The 17,064-nt window shown below is 46.9% G+C and overlaps 1 protein-coding gene across 1 annotated transcript in view; it reads right to left on the bottom strand.

Moving 5' to 3' along the window:
- The window catches only part of LOC144138901 (uncharacterized), a 917,654-nt gene that overhangs the window by 671,520 nt on the left and 229,070 nt on the right, over nt 1-17,064 (bottom strand). The window contains exon 3 of the mRNA XM_077671409.1: nt 14,752-14,804. Within this exon, the coding sequence (XP_077527535.1) occupies nt 14,752-14,804 (53 nt within the window). The remainder of the gene's footprint in view (nt 1-14,751; nt 14,805-17,064) is intronic.

Genomic DNA, 17,064 nt, shown 5'->3' with positions numbered 1-17,064 from the left:
TGTTTAGCGATGTCTAGTAATTTAGTAGTAGTGCTCGGTGGCTGAGGGTATTGGGGCAATGCGCTGACAGTTCATGCCGAAAGAGAAAAGAATTACGTGAAGGATAGACTCGGAGTTTAATGTAGAAAACAATGTAAAACATCGGTGCGTCCCCCCATTCTACTGCAGAATATTTTACGTGCTCAATACAGAAATAAACAATGCATCAGCGCAAAAGGCACAGAGGTGCTCAAGTTAACAAACAGCAAAATTATACGAGACGTTTTTTACTTTACATTTAGTCCAATTAACGTAAAAAATACTATTCGCAACGTTTAGAATAGCATATCGAGCACTACGTGTCGCTCGCATACACCAGATGACGGATTAACCGCGCTGTCGTGCGTGCACTAGGACCCAGTAAATATCTTTAAAAAACTTTCGCTCTGTTTGTTTTTGTGATTATTTTTGTACTCTCGTTTTATGTTCCCACGCAAGGCTGTCGCCTGCTTATGTCGCCAAATTTAAACTTCGAATAATCGTCGACTTTGCGGTCAACCGACATGGTGCGTTCCTAGGAAAAGACATGTTCAAATTACCCCAACCACCGCTCTCTCCTGGCCATTCTGCGCGAAACGAGAGTTAACATGTATTTGTAAAATACGCTTTATGCCAGAGTGCGTATTCCAAACATTTAAACATTACAAACATTTAAAAATAGCGACTTCCTGCTGACTATCATTTCCAGTGAATTTTGTGTGAATTAATGCAAGGTACGTCTCTCCAGCCTTGCAAACCTCAAGGCTTTTGTGCCAGGCCGTACTGTCCCACAGGAATGCAAAGGGCGGTGTTTTTCACATCTTTTGTAACACTGCTGTAAAGAATTGCCGGGCAGAAAAGACAGAAAAACGTGCCGCGTGGAAAAATCTCAGATCGTTTTTTTTTTTTTTTTGCAATTCTAGGAGGATTAATTACTGGGCTTCCTAACCGAAATTCTCCGCACACAAGCATTTCCGTTAAGAAAAGCCGACTAGAGGCGAGGTTATGACCCTCCCTTCCGTCCCTAGTATTGCCGAAAGTAAAGTCCTGATCACCACGTTAAACGATGCTAGCCTGAAAAAGTGGATGTGCGAGCATCAATCACACATTTCTTGGCTGACAAAAAAAAAAAAAAAAGCGCCGTTCGTATAAATACACGTAAGAGGGCCCTATTAGTCAAATTTTCATGCTCTTATAAGGTAGTCAGAAACGCTTAATCGTAATTCCCATTGTCTCTGGCGGCCTCACAACAGACTCAGCGAGTTGAATTGGATGATTACAGCAGCCTTGCTCACCGCCAATCCAACAGCAGCCATCTGTCCCCGAAAGGAGCAGACAAGACGGTGGTGGCTAGCGCGACGCCGCTTCGTCACTCACGCTTCGTCCGCCTCCTCTCCTCGTTGTTAGTAGTAAGCTCAGTGAGCATGGCTAGCATTGCCTTGTAACACAACTTAATTTTAATCCTGGGTGTACTTTTTGATGTTGGCCTAATCTTCATCACCAGTAGTCTACAAAGTTCATCTCTCTCTCTCTCTCTCTCTCTCTCTCTCTCTGGTTAATTGGCCAGTGACGAGGACAACAGCCGTTCAAAGTTCACGTCCGTCCGATTCACGATTTTTCATTTCATTAGTTGTGTGGAGTGTGAGAAGAAAATTTATTATAAAACCACATATCAGCACGCAGCGACTAGTGGTAACAGCGCTGCCCGAAAAACAGAAAAACAAAATCCAATCAGTTTCCTAATACTCCGGGCAGTCAACACTTTGCACGACAAATGTCTATGGTGGTAAAACAAGCTGCTCCGAAATCAATCCATAAAAAGTTCACATGCGTTCACAGAAAGAGTTCATAAACTCGTTGAAAGTCAATACGGCACAATAGTGATGCTCAGGATGTTGTTCCTGGCCACTATGAAACGCGTGGACCAGCGTAACAGGAAGGCCTCTTCGTGTGGAGTGCCGAGCGGCAGGGCTTTAGCTCAGCGCTGCAGCCATGGCCAAAGTGCCGTCAGGGGGCATTTTAATTTCAGACTAGGCTGGCAATGGGCACAGTGTCTGCTATTGTAGGAAATAACAAGTAGGCTTCCTGATACCAAGATTGGTGTTTTGAGTCCGGCTCTAGCCCCGTTTTTTAATTTTCGTTTCATTTGCAATTTCATTTTCATAGGGTAATTTTCGGTGCTTTGTATAATTTCTTTCTGTTCCTTAGGCTAGGTTATGTTAGGTTAGTATACGTTCCGTTAAGTTAGGGAGAGGGAAGTAGTGCCATCCGCGGAATTTGTTTGCGAAACGCCGATGGATGTCGTTTTAGTGCCGTTTTTACAGTACAGCTGGACGGCACTTTAAGTACAGCCATTTTAATTGGCTGCCACGTCAATGTATCCACCCAAAATTTACACGTCCCACTAATGGGGATTGGCAAGTGACGGTGTCAGCTGCTGTGGAAATCTCTAGGCCAGTTCAAAACCGTCAATTTGGCTACGGAGTCAACATACATCCGCGCCTAAATATCCCACACCCACTCTGGGGGGTTTCCCAGGGACAATGATAGCAGCCGTGGAAATCTCGCAGCCGATTCATCAACACCCACTGCAAAGAACTCAACACGCCCACCCAATCATACGATTTCCCAACTCCACGAGAACCGATGCTCCTGTATTCTGGGATCATAGGAGGAAGCTTAGAAGCCTATGTAACTTTATTAAGTTACTCATCGCGGACTTCACAAGTAATTAGAAGAAGACACGGCTGATATTTCGCATTATTTTAACAGTGAGGAAACGACCCCGTGCCTGGCCGTCATGCCTAGCTTTTAAGGCCTCAGTGGTACGCCATATGGCGAGGCCTGCATGAAATGACGCAAGAGTTAGATGAATTTCCTGCCTCTTACTGCAGCCTCAAAAGTCTTGTAGACTACTAAACCAACAGCTTTGCTCGATAAAATACTTTACGTAAATCCGTCTCCTTTTGACGCCAACTCCACAGACGACTGTTGCTCTAAGAGCAGCAAGTCCAATGCTGTGTAACTGCGTGTAGTGTTTCTCCAATTCCACCTTGTTCGACGCCTGTTGTTCTGCCCTCGATCCAAAAGTCATTCCAAACGAGGCACGGGGGCGCAGGGAGCAGAAAAGTGGCTCCCGGCATCGAGAGTGACGCCCTCTGTCGAGAAAGCCCCTTAGAGTGAACCGCCGCTGTGACCCCTCGATCCCGCCTCGCAAGCTCTCCCCGCACTCCCGCCCACCGTCCCCGCATTACACCGCTGGGTGATTTACGGCTTGTGGCTGATTCATACCTACGCAGAAGCACCGGCAACAGTTATCCGGCTGGCGGTGCCAACCCGTGGTTCGAACTCCCTGTTGAGCCGCGGTGGCGAATTCTCCGGGCAGCGGCGACGCGCTGTGTGCTGTTATGTGGGCTATCCAAGCGCTTGAGAAAAAAAAAAAAAAGAAAGTCATGACCTCTACAGAGTTCTTTGGTTGCTGAATGGGGACACTGCGTACGTTTATCACCGATAGGGAAAACCTGGCTTAATTTGCTTTTTTTGTTTGTTGCCTGTCGGCCCTCTGCGAATGACGTCATGTTAGCTGAATGCTTGGAAGGCTCTCTCTCTCTCTCTCTCTCTCTCTCTCTCTCTCTCTCTCTCTCTCTCTCTCTCTCTTTCTTTTTACGCTCTGGCATAATGAAACTACGTTGCGACATCTAAGTTACGTCACTTAGAGTCAATAGCATTTTTAAATAAGTAGGCTCGAAGACACGTTCTTTACGTGCACACAAAACGAACATTTCCCGTCATGTTGAGAACGTTTGAAAGATGTGGGTGTAATTCCCGCTCCCAGCCGTATTGTCCGTTGCCTTTTTGCGCCGGTGTTGTTAAAGAGAACGTGACAGGGATACCCCAAGACATGGAGAGAAACTGCGCGATACGGATGGTAGGATACTGTAGATAATACGACAAGGAAAAATTGCGCAGAAAACGAGAAAAAAAGAAGGCGACTACACTGGGTGCAGTGCGTATACAGTCATATCCTCCTTTGTCCTCGTTTCCTGCGCAGTTTTTCCATCTAGTAATGTACCAAATAGCCCAAGTTTGCATTCTACAGTCAAACCCGGCTATAACGAACCCGGATAGAGCGAATTATGGTATATATCGAACAAAAATATTTCAGTTACGGAAATATATGGGAAATATATTCCTTATAACGGAGTTCACATCCGATATATCGAACTCTTGGCGCCTAGAATGGCCGCCGAAATGCATGATCTCGGAGCGGCGGTTGAGATGTGGATTGGCCGCGACCACGAAGCAAGAGCCGCGACTGAGACATGCGCCTCGCACTGAGCGACGGGACACGTAATACTTTCCGTAACCGTTTCCGAAGCGCGGGACTCACGACGGAACCCGCCCTGTCAGCGAGTCCGGACCAAGACAGCAGCATCGGTGAACTGTGGGAAGAGCTCACCAGCGTTCCCGATGACTTCGCGAGTGAAATCCGTCCGACGCTTATATAGAAGCGCTTTCGGCAGTCGATGTGCTCCGCCAATGCTTCTTAGATTTTTGAGGACGCGGACTCGAACTCGTGCAAACAATGTTTCGTGTAGAGAATGCTATGCTAGTTGAAGCCGCCAAAACGCAAGTGAAAACAAAAATCACCGTTTTTTTTTGCAACGTGGGCAGTTAAGGCGGAAAGTAGCATTATTACTTGCAATAAATGGATTATTTTGGTATGGTAATGGCTACTGTACTGTGTTTGTTTCTGCATACGCGGACGGGGGGCTCCCGCGGATGGCGAACTCGTAACAATGAGCTCGTTATAGGCGGGTTCGGCTATATCGAACTATTGGATATATCGAACTAATCACGGTGCATATTGCAGTTCGCTATAAACGGGTTTGACTGTACTGTATATATAAATTATGATTCCTGCCACCCGCATAGTACATTATTGTTTTTAAATAATGGCACGAAGACCTGTCTCGCAAAAACCTTTCCTTACACGAAAGGGAGACTGGTGCCATCGATAACGGATGACTAAAAATTGCAAATCTTCGTGCTAGTACTACTCTTATCCATCATTTGTTTCAAGACAAATGTGTCCGATTATGTAAAAAAAAATCATAGCTATGAAGAGTCTCTTCCTCCGGAACCTTGAAGCCCCTCAGCACACGTGTTGCAGCGATGGTGATAGTAAGGACGCAAAAGTAACGCTATATTGCTATCACAGAGAGAGAGAGAGAGAGAGAGAGAGAGAGAGAGAGAGAGAGAGAGAGAGAGAGAGAGAGAGAGAGAGAGGGGATAAACTTTGCTGAGCAATGTTACCAGAGCTTTTTTTTTTGGAAACAATGTGTGGCGTAAGAGCAGTCTCTGTTATGAAAAATGACAAATTTGGCAGACACTTAAAGGAGCCATGAAGAGAAAATGCAAGTTGGTTTTATTCGAAAGATTTCGTGTTTTATAGTGCCCCCAGCGCTTGTCCGGATACAAACGGTGCTTTATTCACTGAGAAATTAAACAATCTAGGTTAACATCTTGATTTTCCCGCTCAATCGTGCGTTTTCGTGGTCCCAAATGACATCACAGGAACCGACCGCTCTGCAGCCTAGAGTACCTTCATTCACGCATCCGCCGTACAGGGTAGAGACACGTATACGCTGGCGCCGCCATTTTCGGTTGCTCGCTCGCCGCCGAAGCAAGTCATTGTGTCAAAACCGCGCTAAAATTATCGCCGCAACGCGGTTTACTGAAGAAGTTTGAATCATATTGTCTGTTTCGCGTTGCTAGGTCTCGTGGGAAACGAAAAGAATAACGTGTTGAGCCCGTTGGCCCAATTGCGGCGGCACGGGTCCGTTCAAAGGTTGTCTCCACCCTGTACAGCGGTGTTTATTGTTCCCGCGTTTCTTTACGTTCCGTAACCTAGATGGCGCCACCATACCATGACAAGCGTTTGGTTTGTTTTCGCCCGCATTTAAACCTGGCTTGTTTTTGTTCTGGGAGAAAATATTCGTTCCCTGAAACAGTGCTCGCTCGACAAATGGGGTCACGTAAGACACCGTTGCTTGCGTCAATCGGCCAGTGTCGTCTGAGACAACCCCAAGCCCCGTAGTGCTGTGCAGCGAAACCAAGCATGCTGTGCGCAGTACGAACAGCAGAACGCATCAGTACTTCTATGTTTACATGTGCTTTCGTAACTTCCACTGTTTGTTCCATCATTCTTATTGCTTTGTAAAGAATGTGCCCTAAATTTAAGCGCAAATCGCTCGTTCGTCTAGTTTGTAAGCTCTACCTAATTTGCGTCTGCTTCTGCCAGCCTCCGCCAATCGCAGAGCTTAGCTCATGTGACATCACAGGTTCTGTTGCGGGAAATGAGCTGGTGGGTCGCATGACCATTCCCGTTTTTCCTAATTATGTAGCTTATTTGAGCGAAGTTTACGTTAAAAGTGGTGTCAGTATGATTCTAACGAGACAATCTTCTGAATGAACCAAACTTGTGTTTTCTCTTCATGGCTCCTTTAAGACTGCTGACCTGAGGAATTGCGAAAACTAAGTAACGGTGCGGGAGCCCTAGCGTGCTCCTCCACTGCGCTATACGAGGCGCAGCGGTCGCCCGAGTTTTGGTGGCATTCGTGTTGATGCCGCCATCGTCGACTGGGACTTTTCGCAATTGGAGCGGGGTGTAAGGCTGCCGCCTCAGTAGCTTCACAAAAAAAAAAAAAAAAAACACATCGTTCGTACAGAGTTGCAGACTGGCCCTACTAACAATAATTTTCAAGACAATAGCTTTTCGCTTCTTCATCAGCAGCAGCAGCAGTCCACTAGGTCCAATGCAGGACGAAGGCCTCTAGCAGTGACCTCCAACTGCTCCGGTCCCCCGCCGCTAGATTCCATTCTTTGACTCAAAATTCCCCTATTTCATAGCTCCATCGCGTAATTTGCCTTCCGCTTCTTCTAGACCCGACCCTCAGTGTACACTGTGTCACCCTGGTAGTCCACCGATTGTCGTTTCGCCTAATTACGTGTCAAGCCCAAGTCCATTTCTTTTTCTTTGTTTGAACTGCGACATCTTCTACTCTAGTTAGTTCTCTGATCCAGGAAACTCGTTTCTTCTCCCTTAACGTCATTCCGCTCATGATGATGAAAAAACTTTATTATAGTCGTCTCTGTTAAGACGGAGTTACTGCTTGGGAGTGGCAGTGTCCTCGTGCCTTCAGATGGAGGTCAGGAACCCAAGGGCCCTGGCGGCGCCTTCCGCCAGCTGGACGACTGCTGTTTGGACGTCGGGTTGGGAGCTAAGCAGCGCGGCCTCCCATTGCTCGTGCCTCGTAATGCGTAAACCTGATGAGGGTGTCTCCGGTTTACTGGGACACGCCCAAACCACGTGTTGGAGCGTGGCGGCTGCGGTGCCGCACCACTTGCGCTTATCTGTGTATGTTTCCGGAAAGTTGCGGTGGCACAGGGCGGGGTGTGGGAAGGTGTTCGATTGTACCCCGCGCAATGCAACTGATTGCCTTCTGCTAGGTGTACGATGAGCGGCTGGAAGTGTGCGTCGGCCCAATATATAATGCTGGGTAATTGCTTGATATGTAGCCATCCTGTCCCTCCCTCCTCCCGTCGATGACGGCACGTTGGCTTCGAAGTTGGCCTGGTAGCTGAATCCTCGGACCACTTCGTGTGCCATCTCGTTTACCGGGAGAGACGAGTGTGCTAATGTCCATATCAAATGGATATGTCGTGAGGGCAGGATTGGTTTGCTTTGAATTATCTTGGCTGCAGCTTTGGATATTCTTCCTCGTGAATAATTTCGTAGTGTGGTCTTGGAGTCGGAGATAATGGTCGTGGCCGACGTGCCCGCAACCTCCAGAGCGACGGCTACTTCTTCCCCAATTGCGGGATTAGCCTCTGTGACGGAGCATGATGCGACCGTATTGTCCTGCTGGTTTACTACAAAGCCACTGCCGCTGATCGTCTGGGGTAGTCCGCCGCGTCAACGTAGCAGACCTCTGAGTTCGAGTGGTACTGCTTGTGAAGTGCCGTGGCTCGGGCCAGCCGCCTCTTTTGATGATGCTCCAGATGCATATTTTTAGGTAAAGGCCCCCACACTGGCTTGCGCGCGTAACTCATCCCCAAGCAAAATTTTTGTTCCGTGTTGCTCTGCGTAGGACATGCTGAGAAGGTCTAAGATGGCTCTTCCGGTGGCGCTTCCGGCTAGTCTGTTGTACTGTGCTGTGCGCTGGGCTTCGACGAGTTCGTCTAGGGTGTTGTGTATGTCCATCTCCATCAGTCGTTCGTTAGAGGCCGAGATTGGGATGCCCACTGCCAACGTGATGGCTTTGCGTATAATACGCTCAACGTTTTCTTTCTCTGTTCGAGTGAGCTTGAGGTACGGGGTGACGTAGATAATTCTGCTTATAATGAAAGGATGCACGAGATGTAGGACGAGATGTAGGATGTTGCCTTCTTTGAGCCCATGGTGTCTGTTGGCTATTCTTGCAATTAGTCTACTAATTTGAGTAGCCGTGTTTTGCAGGGCCTGTATTGTGACCGTATTGGTCCCCGTTTCCTGTATGCGCAGACCGAGAATACGCATACACTCTGTTTGAGGTATGCATCTTCCCTGTAGCTGAACCTGTATATCTGGTTCATTTATCGGCCTCCGACCGGCTGTGGTGGGTCTGAAGAAATTGATCTTTGACTTCTGAGCCGAACACGCCAGTCCGCGTGAGGAGACGTAGTTTTCAACAATCGTGGCAGCCTCTTGTAGTTTTTCTTGAATGTCTCCGTCCCTGCCTCCAGCGGTCCAGATTGTTATATCATCAGCGTAGAGGCTGTGATGCACGTCAGGGATTTGCTGTAGTAGGGGAGGTAATTTAATTATGGCCACATTAAATAGAAATGGTGATAAGACCGACCCCTGTGGGTTTCCACGGCTACCCAGACTTATAAGGTCAGATTTGAGGTCCTGTAGCGTTATTCGGTCGGTCCTTTGGGACAGAAAGTCGGCGATGTAGTTTTACGCCTTGTTGCCCACATTTAAGTCACTGAGATTATGAAGGATGACACTGTGGGCCACACAGTCAAAGGCTTTAGTCAAGTCAAGCCCCATTACGACTCGAGAATCAAGTGGGGACACGCCCGGGTTGTCAATTATTTGATGTTGAAGTTGTAATATCACGTCTTGCGTTGATAGGATTCTTCTTCTCATGTTCCGTTGAGCTGACCTAAGTTTGCTTTCTGGTTGTTTAGTAGGGCGCCAAGTTTCCGCTCCATATGTCATCACCGGCAGGACGCATTGGTTGTATATTCTACTTTTCAGGGACAGAGGTAGATTACTTTCAATTATTTGGGAGTGTTGCCGACTGCTCCCGAGCCCATACTTTTGCTGCGCCGGCTTTCGTTCTCGTGGTTGGGATCGGCACAGGTGACCTGACCGAGGTAGTTATAATCTTTTATTTGCGTTTGCATATTGCTACATAAGCTAAAGAGGGCGCTTTCGGTATATTTAATCATGATCCCTTCAGGTTTATTATATTTATTTTTAGCCCCACGGCCATGTTTTGAGCTTGTATTTCCTAAAGCATTTTTTGCAGGTGTTCTCCAGACTCACTTCGCAGGCTACCTAAAAACGACAATCTCTTTCTGTCTGTCTGTCTTTCCGTTTGTCTGCTACTCAATCAACCACTTGCCTCCCGACCGCCGTCAAAGAAGGACGCAGTTCGCGAGCTTCTGCAATATGCCCACACCCTCGCTTTTTTCAAAGGCGGTAGTTTTTGTTGGGGCTCCTTAAACGCGAAAAGTTTGGATCGTCGGTCTGTATGTCTGTCTCTGGCCATCGATCCACCCTTCCCGCCCAAAGTTAAACTATTTGTCACAAAGAAGTTTATATAGGCATAAAACGTTAAAACAACAACAACAACAACAAAAAAAAAACCTGGTCACTCAAGTCGTGCACGTCCCCTTTTCTTAGCGCAAACAAAACCTCAGGTACATTTGAGGAAAAATGTAACAACATAATCCTGAGTTTTAACGTTGTTTTATTCAACGAAACACATTGGGTTGGGTTATACGGTAGCAAGAGAAAAACACCATGTTAAAAACTACGGAGATAGGCCCAGCTCGTTCGAGATAAAAGCAAGACGGAAAAGGAAAGAGGTCACACACTCGGGCTGTACCAGGCAAAATTAGAAACAAGAAAAAAAAAATGCGCGCTGTCCCGACAGATTGCACGCGAGCTGAGCGAAGGCAGAAAAATTGAACTTCATTGAACAAATCTCCATTCCATTTATCACGTTCGGAGGAGAAAATAACGGAGGGTGGGAGCCCAGAGCGGAGAAGAAGTAACGTGCCAGAGGCGGCAGACGTCTATCGTCTTTCGAGGACATTGGCAATGAAGGAAGCAGATAGGCCGCCACTTTTTTACCGACTCTTCCTGGCACCATAACATAACCCAGCTTTGTCGTACCTTAGTTAAACTAACACAAATCTGCGCATTTCGTCAACTCCAAAGCAATATCACGGTTTTGCAGCGAAGCCGTCTATTGCTAGAATTCAGTAGATCGTCCCCGTCGACAGACCGAGCGTAGACGAACAATTTTCAGCGCATCGAAAACATTAGCTAAAAGTAAAAGGAGTTCCTAGGGCCATCATATATAGGGCTGATAGGGCCACCATACAAGGTAGCTTATGACTTCGGGAAAACGTCTTCCCAGCAATGCATCTGTGTTCAGAAGTGACGCCGACTTCAAGGGGGTCCGAGTAAGCTTGGTCTTTGTAATCTGGCTTTTCCACATTGCGTGTTGCGCAGTGAAGCACGGCCATCTACGGAGGCAGCTGCTTATATAGACCCACTTTGTAATGCTCTCCACTGCCGCCTCTTTCCAAAGTTGTGTACTCGCCTCCCACCGCGCGGCGTATCTTGCCCTTTGTACATTGCGCAATGCTGTGCGCTCTTTGGCGGCCACCTGCTCGGCGCACTAGCGACGTCATTGTTCCTACCCACCAGTCGTGTGTGTCCTTTGTCTGTGACGTAAACATCGCGCCACTGTCCTTATAATTCGACAAAGAAAATTCCCAATGTTGCTAAACCCGAACCTAGCAAATCCCACTAGAGCGGCAGCTTCTTTGGACTTCCCTCTTCACAAGATGGAGGGGCAGTGGTTTTTATTTAAATCAGAGGTTTGGTTTCGAAATTAGCGTACAATTTAGGAAATCAATGTAACTCCGTTCCCTAACCGCACCGTTTAAATTTAATGAAAGTATATTAACCGCTATCCCAATGTCACAAAGACCACATATTCTTCAAAACCGGCTTGTAAGTGTTAATTTTACAGGTTTTCCCTTAAAAGTTTAAGTTCTGCAGTGAACTTCTACCCATTCAAGCTTGGCCTACACACTCTCAATTCCTTAACATATAAACAAAGTAATCTTTTCATAAAAAAGTACAACCACTATAATCCCCGAAACCATGCGCACCTCACCGCATTAAACACGCTGTTCACTCGGAAAACGCCGTTTAAGTTTTAAGTACACGTGGTTTGGTGGGGCTAACTCCGCATGCTAAATCATTATCTCAGCACAAATAATTTCATTGTGTTACTCATGGTAGGAGAGAGATCGTAGGAAAAAAGCATAAAGGGTGAGAGGGGGCGATAGGAGAGATAGTTTGGTGGCAGAGGTCCTGCAAAAACCAAGCTTACACTAATCCCCTTAAAGTTGTCTTCACTCCTAGGGGATCAGTGTAAGCTTGGTTTTTGTAGGATGGCTTTAAATTTGTCGTCACTCCTACATGCTCAGTCACAGAACGTCAACTACGGCTACCGAACTTGCAGCTCTGAGGGTGGCTTTCGCTCATATCGTCAAGCAACCCGCACGAGAGTGGGCCATCTTCACAGACTCAAGGGCTGCCCTTCAATGTCTAGCGTCTTTTCCAAAAGACCAGCTTGTGTCTGACATACACGCTTTACATCTTCAAGCTCTACAAGCGCACCATCACATTGCAGTTCAGTGGATTACAGCCCATTGTGGGATAACTGGCAATGTGAATGCGGACATTGCTGCATCCGTTGCGCATAAGCATCGTGTATCGGCAATAGCTATACCATTCTCAAGGAAAGATTCATCTGTACTTGCATCCAGCGTGGCATGGAACATGCAGCGTGCAGCCTGGGATGACGTATCACGTCATTACGCGCCGCTATCTTTCATCGATCCCAACTGCAAATTTAAAATGCCACGAGGACTTTCCAAGCGGGTAGAAGCAATTGTACATCGCATGCGGTTGAATGTCGCATACACGCGCAACTTCCTTTCCAAGATAAAACAGGCTACGTCGCCCCTCTGCCCACATTGTGATGTGCGAGAAACCCTGCAGCACCTGCTCTGTGAATGTGCTCGGTTGAGTGCTCAAAGAGTGTCCCTCTGAGTGGCTTTGGGACTGCCGCTTTCTGTGGACATGCAGCTAAAGGGCGTTTTATGACCATGGGCTTGTCCCAAACGTGCTTTACGGGCTACCAAAGCCCTGATAGAGTACCTGCAACACACAGGTTTAGACCAGTCGCTCTGAATAGCTCGCCGTCTCTGTGGACATCAAGTTCTTGAACATCATCGCCGACATGTTCATCACGTCATCAATTGGGTGAAGCAAGTTAGGCATTTCAGCCCAGCTAACATCGCCAGAATTCATTAAAGATCGCTTTATTTCTCTCTCTTCACTCTTACAAAAGAAATGCATGCCTTAGAAGACATTTTTAAAGGGAACTGTACGTCTTGTATCGAAATATGAAGCACAGGGGGCCAACAGGCGACCGAAAGGAAATAATGGGAGCGGCTTTTCAGTTCCTACAGGAGGCAAAAAAAAAAAACGGGGAATCAGCTTATGATAAATTTATTGGAAAAACAAAAAGTTTTGTCATTGATCAACAAAAATTGTACCGTTTGTTCGAACGTGTTCCCCTGAACTTTTCACAAACCCTCAAGAAGGCGCTTCTGGGCTGACAAGAAAATCTATTCCTCTTCGACGGGGCCACCGCGCGATGACGTCAGCAGGGGGTGCCGAAATTGTACCCGTGAGGCGTTGTAGCACCGTCCAAATTGCAAATGTGAAACAGGGCACGGAACGCCCAACCATTGGCGATAGACGCTGCTCGTGGTGGCGGCTAACCAAATTGACACTCCCATCACGTGCGCGCCATAACAGCGCTGGAGCCGCGCGGGCACGTGCCATTTTTATGCGTCGCTCGTTCTCGAATTTCTCCTCCACACTGGGAGGAGAAATTCGAGAACTACGCAACCTCGTGGCATTCCTGGGTGGAACCCGGGCCCATTTGATTCAAACAAGCACAAACACACAAGGCTTAAAAACCAAACAAGAGCCGAACCTGGGAAAAATAGCTTCCTTCGCCTATAGTGAGAAGCCCACAAATCTCAATTAGCTCCGGCCGTTTGCGTCACATCCGCCACGAGCGACGACCGGAATCAGTTGTGTCAAAAGTTGGTTTGGGAGCAGGCTCCCCATTACGCATGCGTGCACTGAAGGAGCGCTTTTTTGGGTGTGGAGAGACTGCTGAAGAGTCGAACCTCGATGCGCAGTCACCAATGCAATTTAGCCCCGCGCAATTTGCTTGGTACCATTTTTCAGATTGAAAAATTCTAAAGCGAAGGCGGCCGAACGTGAACTCACGTAGATAGCGAAGTTGAGTTCCGCTGTTGGGACTACTTCAGTGAACAATGTGAATGTAGACGAATTAAAAACAAAGAGAGAGAAATGCAAGTTCGCTCGGGTTACAAAACGTGAAGATATGAAAGCCTCCAGGCTGCCAGTAATTGGCAGGGTGTACACGGCCATCATAGTTGGGGCCTTCGTGCTCTCGTGCAATGGGAGAATGTGGGGAAAGCAGATAAAAGATTACAGGTGCTCTTTCGAACGGCTTCGACCAATACCCCAGATATTTTCATTGCAGCAGTCGTTATCAGTATCCTATCAATTGTACGAAATAGCACAATTCATTTTCGTGTTTGAAAGCGAGATGAAGCGCTTCTAGTCTCTAATACCTCATTATTACGGTCACACAATCCTCAGCGTAATCAAAGATGGCGCGAGAGACATTGCTCTTGGCAGCCCTTCACCGAACGAAATATTGTGTCATAACTTTATAGAGGACAAAGCAGTTTAATTTACTGTTCCTCGAAAGTGTGCGACATTATTTCAAATGAGTGGGCACAGTTTTTCTGCGAGCAAGAAAGGAGCTGGATGGGAGCAAATGCGTGGGCACATTTCGTCACGTGAAATATGGAGTTAAGTGGTCGAAGAATCGGCATTCTGTGGGCATAGACATTATGATCGTGAGGTAGCGTGCCCTACCAAACTTAAGTCTTCAGGACTAGGAGCACTTACGTTAAGGTAAGCGTGCTCCTATCCTCTTGACAAATGCTCCACCCGCAGCGTGCGCACACCGGCTTTACGGAAACCAGCGGTGACGAACAATCGCTCTCGGAATCAAAGGACAGCGCACCAGCGCATGTGATCGGCTTCCAAATTCCGTGAGCTACAATGCGCGATGATCTGCACATGGTCCATGCTGTCGAAGATGCATCCTAGAAGATGGAGTGCTCCACTCGCGTACACTTCGAAAGGAAGTGGCTGGCGCCGGTCTCGGCATATTTCTTGCTAACAGCTGGTGCGTTGAAACGTTGATCAAAGTATATTATCATTCAAGAACGTGCCCCTGATGGAGTATAGCTCACCATTTGGTCGTTGGTTTTGGGCTTCCGGTTGATGTCGGAAACCCTTACTCCAGCTGGAAAGGAGGAAAACCAGAGAAAGGCAACATGAAACCAATGATACACGGATCTTCTCAACTAAGGCGGTAAGTTGGGCGAGTTGGTTACTGACTAAGGAAATCATCGTACTAGCGAACACTAAACAGAGACAGAGGTAAAAGAGGCGACGAAACACATGCACGAAAGTATCTTCTCATGCACGAAAGTATCTTTTGGAGGCAAAAAATGATTTACAGCAAGTTTTTAAAGCAAAGCTTTTTACCTCTACCCCCCAAGGGTTCTTTCGCGACCGTTGGTGTCACCAGAAAACTCCAGCGAAGAAATAAAAGAATTTACTGGTACCGCCGGGAATCGAACCAGGAACTAATAGACTAACAAAGCGAGAGCACGTTGTCTTACCGATTTAACTACCAGCCCACGCGAAGACGGGAAGGACAGGTGGAGTACTCACCAAGCACATCTACGAGTTTACCCCCTGCGTTCACGCTGAATGCCACGTGAAAGCGCCACGTGACCACTCAGGCCCGTCTAGCGGCCCTGCGCGCACCTTGCTGATGTGCTAAGAGTTACAAATATTAAAGGAAGCGCACACCAATGCTTGGCATCTCACTTCTAGTACGCCAATGTGCTAAAGCATGTGGCCTCCAGTGTGCACGTAAAAAATCACAGCTCCTTGTCGTTCGCCCTCACGCCAAATCAAGGAATACATTCAAATACTCCTTGATGGCCAGGCCATCACTCCAAGCCCCAGCATCAAGATCCTGGGCCTACATCTCGAGGCTAACACCAAGAGTGACGTCTCCTTGCAGCGTCTCAAAAACAGCATTAATCAAATCATACACACAGAGGTCGGCAAACTCACTCATGAGTCCACTCACTCAGACTCATTTGGACTCAAACTCACGCGGGAGTTTGAGTTTGAGTGAGCGCGAGGCTAGTGTGGCATGGTGAGTTTGAGCTTGAGTGAGTTTGAGCCGAGTGATCACGACTGAGTTTGAGTCCGATTGAGTTTGAGTCCATTTTGAGTTCTGAGTACATTTTGAGTTTGAGTCCATTTTGAGTTCTGAGTACATTTTGAGTTTGAGTCCATTTTGAGTTCTGAGTACATTTTGAGTTTGAGTCCATTTTGAGTTCTGAGTACATTTTGAGTTTGCGTCCATTTTGAGTTTTGAGTACATTTTGAGTTTGAGTCCATTTTGAGTTCTGAGTACAATTTGAGTTTGAGTCCATTTTGAGTTCTGAGTACATTTTGAGTTTGAGTCCATTTTGAGTTCTGAGTATATTTTGAGTTTGAGTCCATTTTGAGTCCTGAGTACATTTTGAGTTTGAGTCCATTTTGAGTTCTGAGTACATTTTGAGTTTGAGTCCATTTTGAGTTCGAGTACAATTTGAGTTTGAGTCCATTTTGAGTTCTGAGTACATTTTGAGTTTGAGTCCATTTTGAGTTCTGAGTACACTTTGAGTTTGAGTCCATTTTGAGTTCTGAGTACATTTTGAGTTTGAGTCCATTTTGAGTTCTGAGTACATTTTGAGTTCTGAGTATATTTTGAGTTTGAGTCCATTTTGAGTTCTCAGTACATTTTGAGTTTGAGCACATTTTGAGTTTGATTACATATTCAGTTTCGAGTACATTTTGAGTTCTGAGTAAATAGGAGTTTTAAGTCCATTTGGAGTTTGAGTACATATGAGTAGCCTAGCAGGCAGCTATGGTTGGCTGTTAAGTTTCATGCGTCACTGTGGGCTCGGAATTCAAGTTACCTGCGGGTATGGCACCAATCGCGATCTGCATGATCGGTTGGGAGGGAGGTGGTGTCTGATTTTTTTAGTTTCTTGTTGAATTTTTATGGCCATAAGCACTCTCTGTATACCTAATTTTCGCGGCTGGGCGCGTGAGTGATAATTGACTGGTGAGGTCATAAAAAAGGGTTGTCTTAACTTTTCCTCCTGACGGATCCACTAAGAGCGTGGGAAAGGGTGGTGGGAAAGCACACGGCGGCGCTGGCGTGCTGGTTGTTCGCCTGCTACTGTTAACGGGTTGATATACTACGGGTCACAAAGGAAGAGGTGAGAGCCGAGGGAAATGGGGGCGGGGGCTGTCCTTTCTACTGTTTCAAATGAATTAGCTGAATTGACTGGGCAGCGCCCCTTAAGACAGAATAATGACCACATTAGATTGGGTGAAAAGTGAAACTGATGAGGCTAAGGCGTGTAAGGTATCAAATGAAAGGTCCGGATTAACGGAATCACGCGGGGTAAATAAAAAAAAATGCTTCCTGA

Source organism: Haemaphysalis longicornis, unplaced genomic scaffold, assembly GCF_048455015.1.
Source record: "Haemaphysalis longicornis isolate Haplotype H1 unplaced genomic scaffold, Haemaphysalis longicornis Haplotype H1 scaffold_5, whole genome shotgun sequence".
Lineage (NCBI taxonomy): Eukaryota > Metazoa > Arthropoda > Arachnida > Ixodida > Ixodidae > Haemaphysalis > Haemaphysalis longicornis.
Note: the sequence above shows the minus strand (reverse complement) of the source record. Positions and strands in the feature narration are given on the sequence as shown.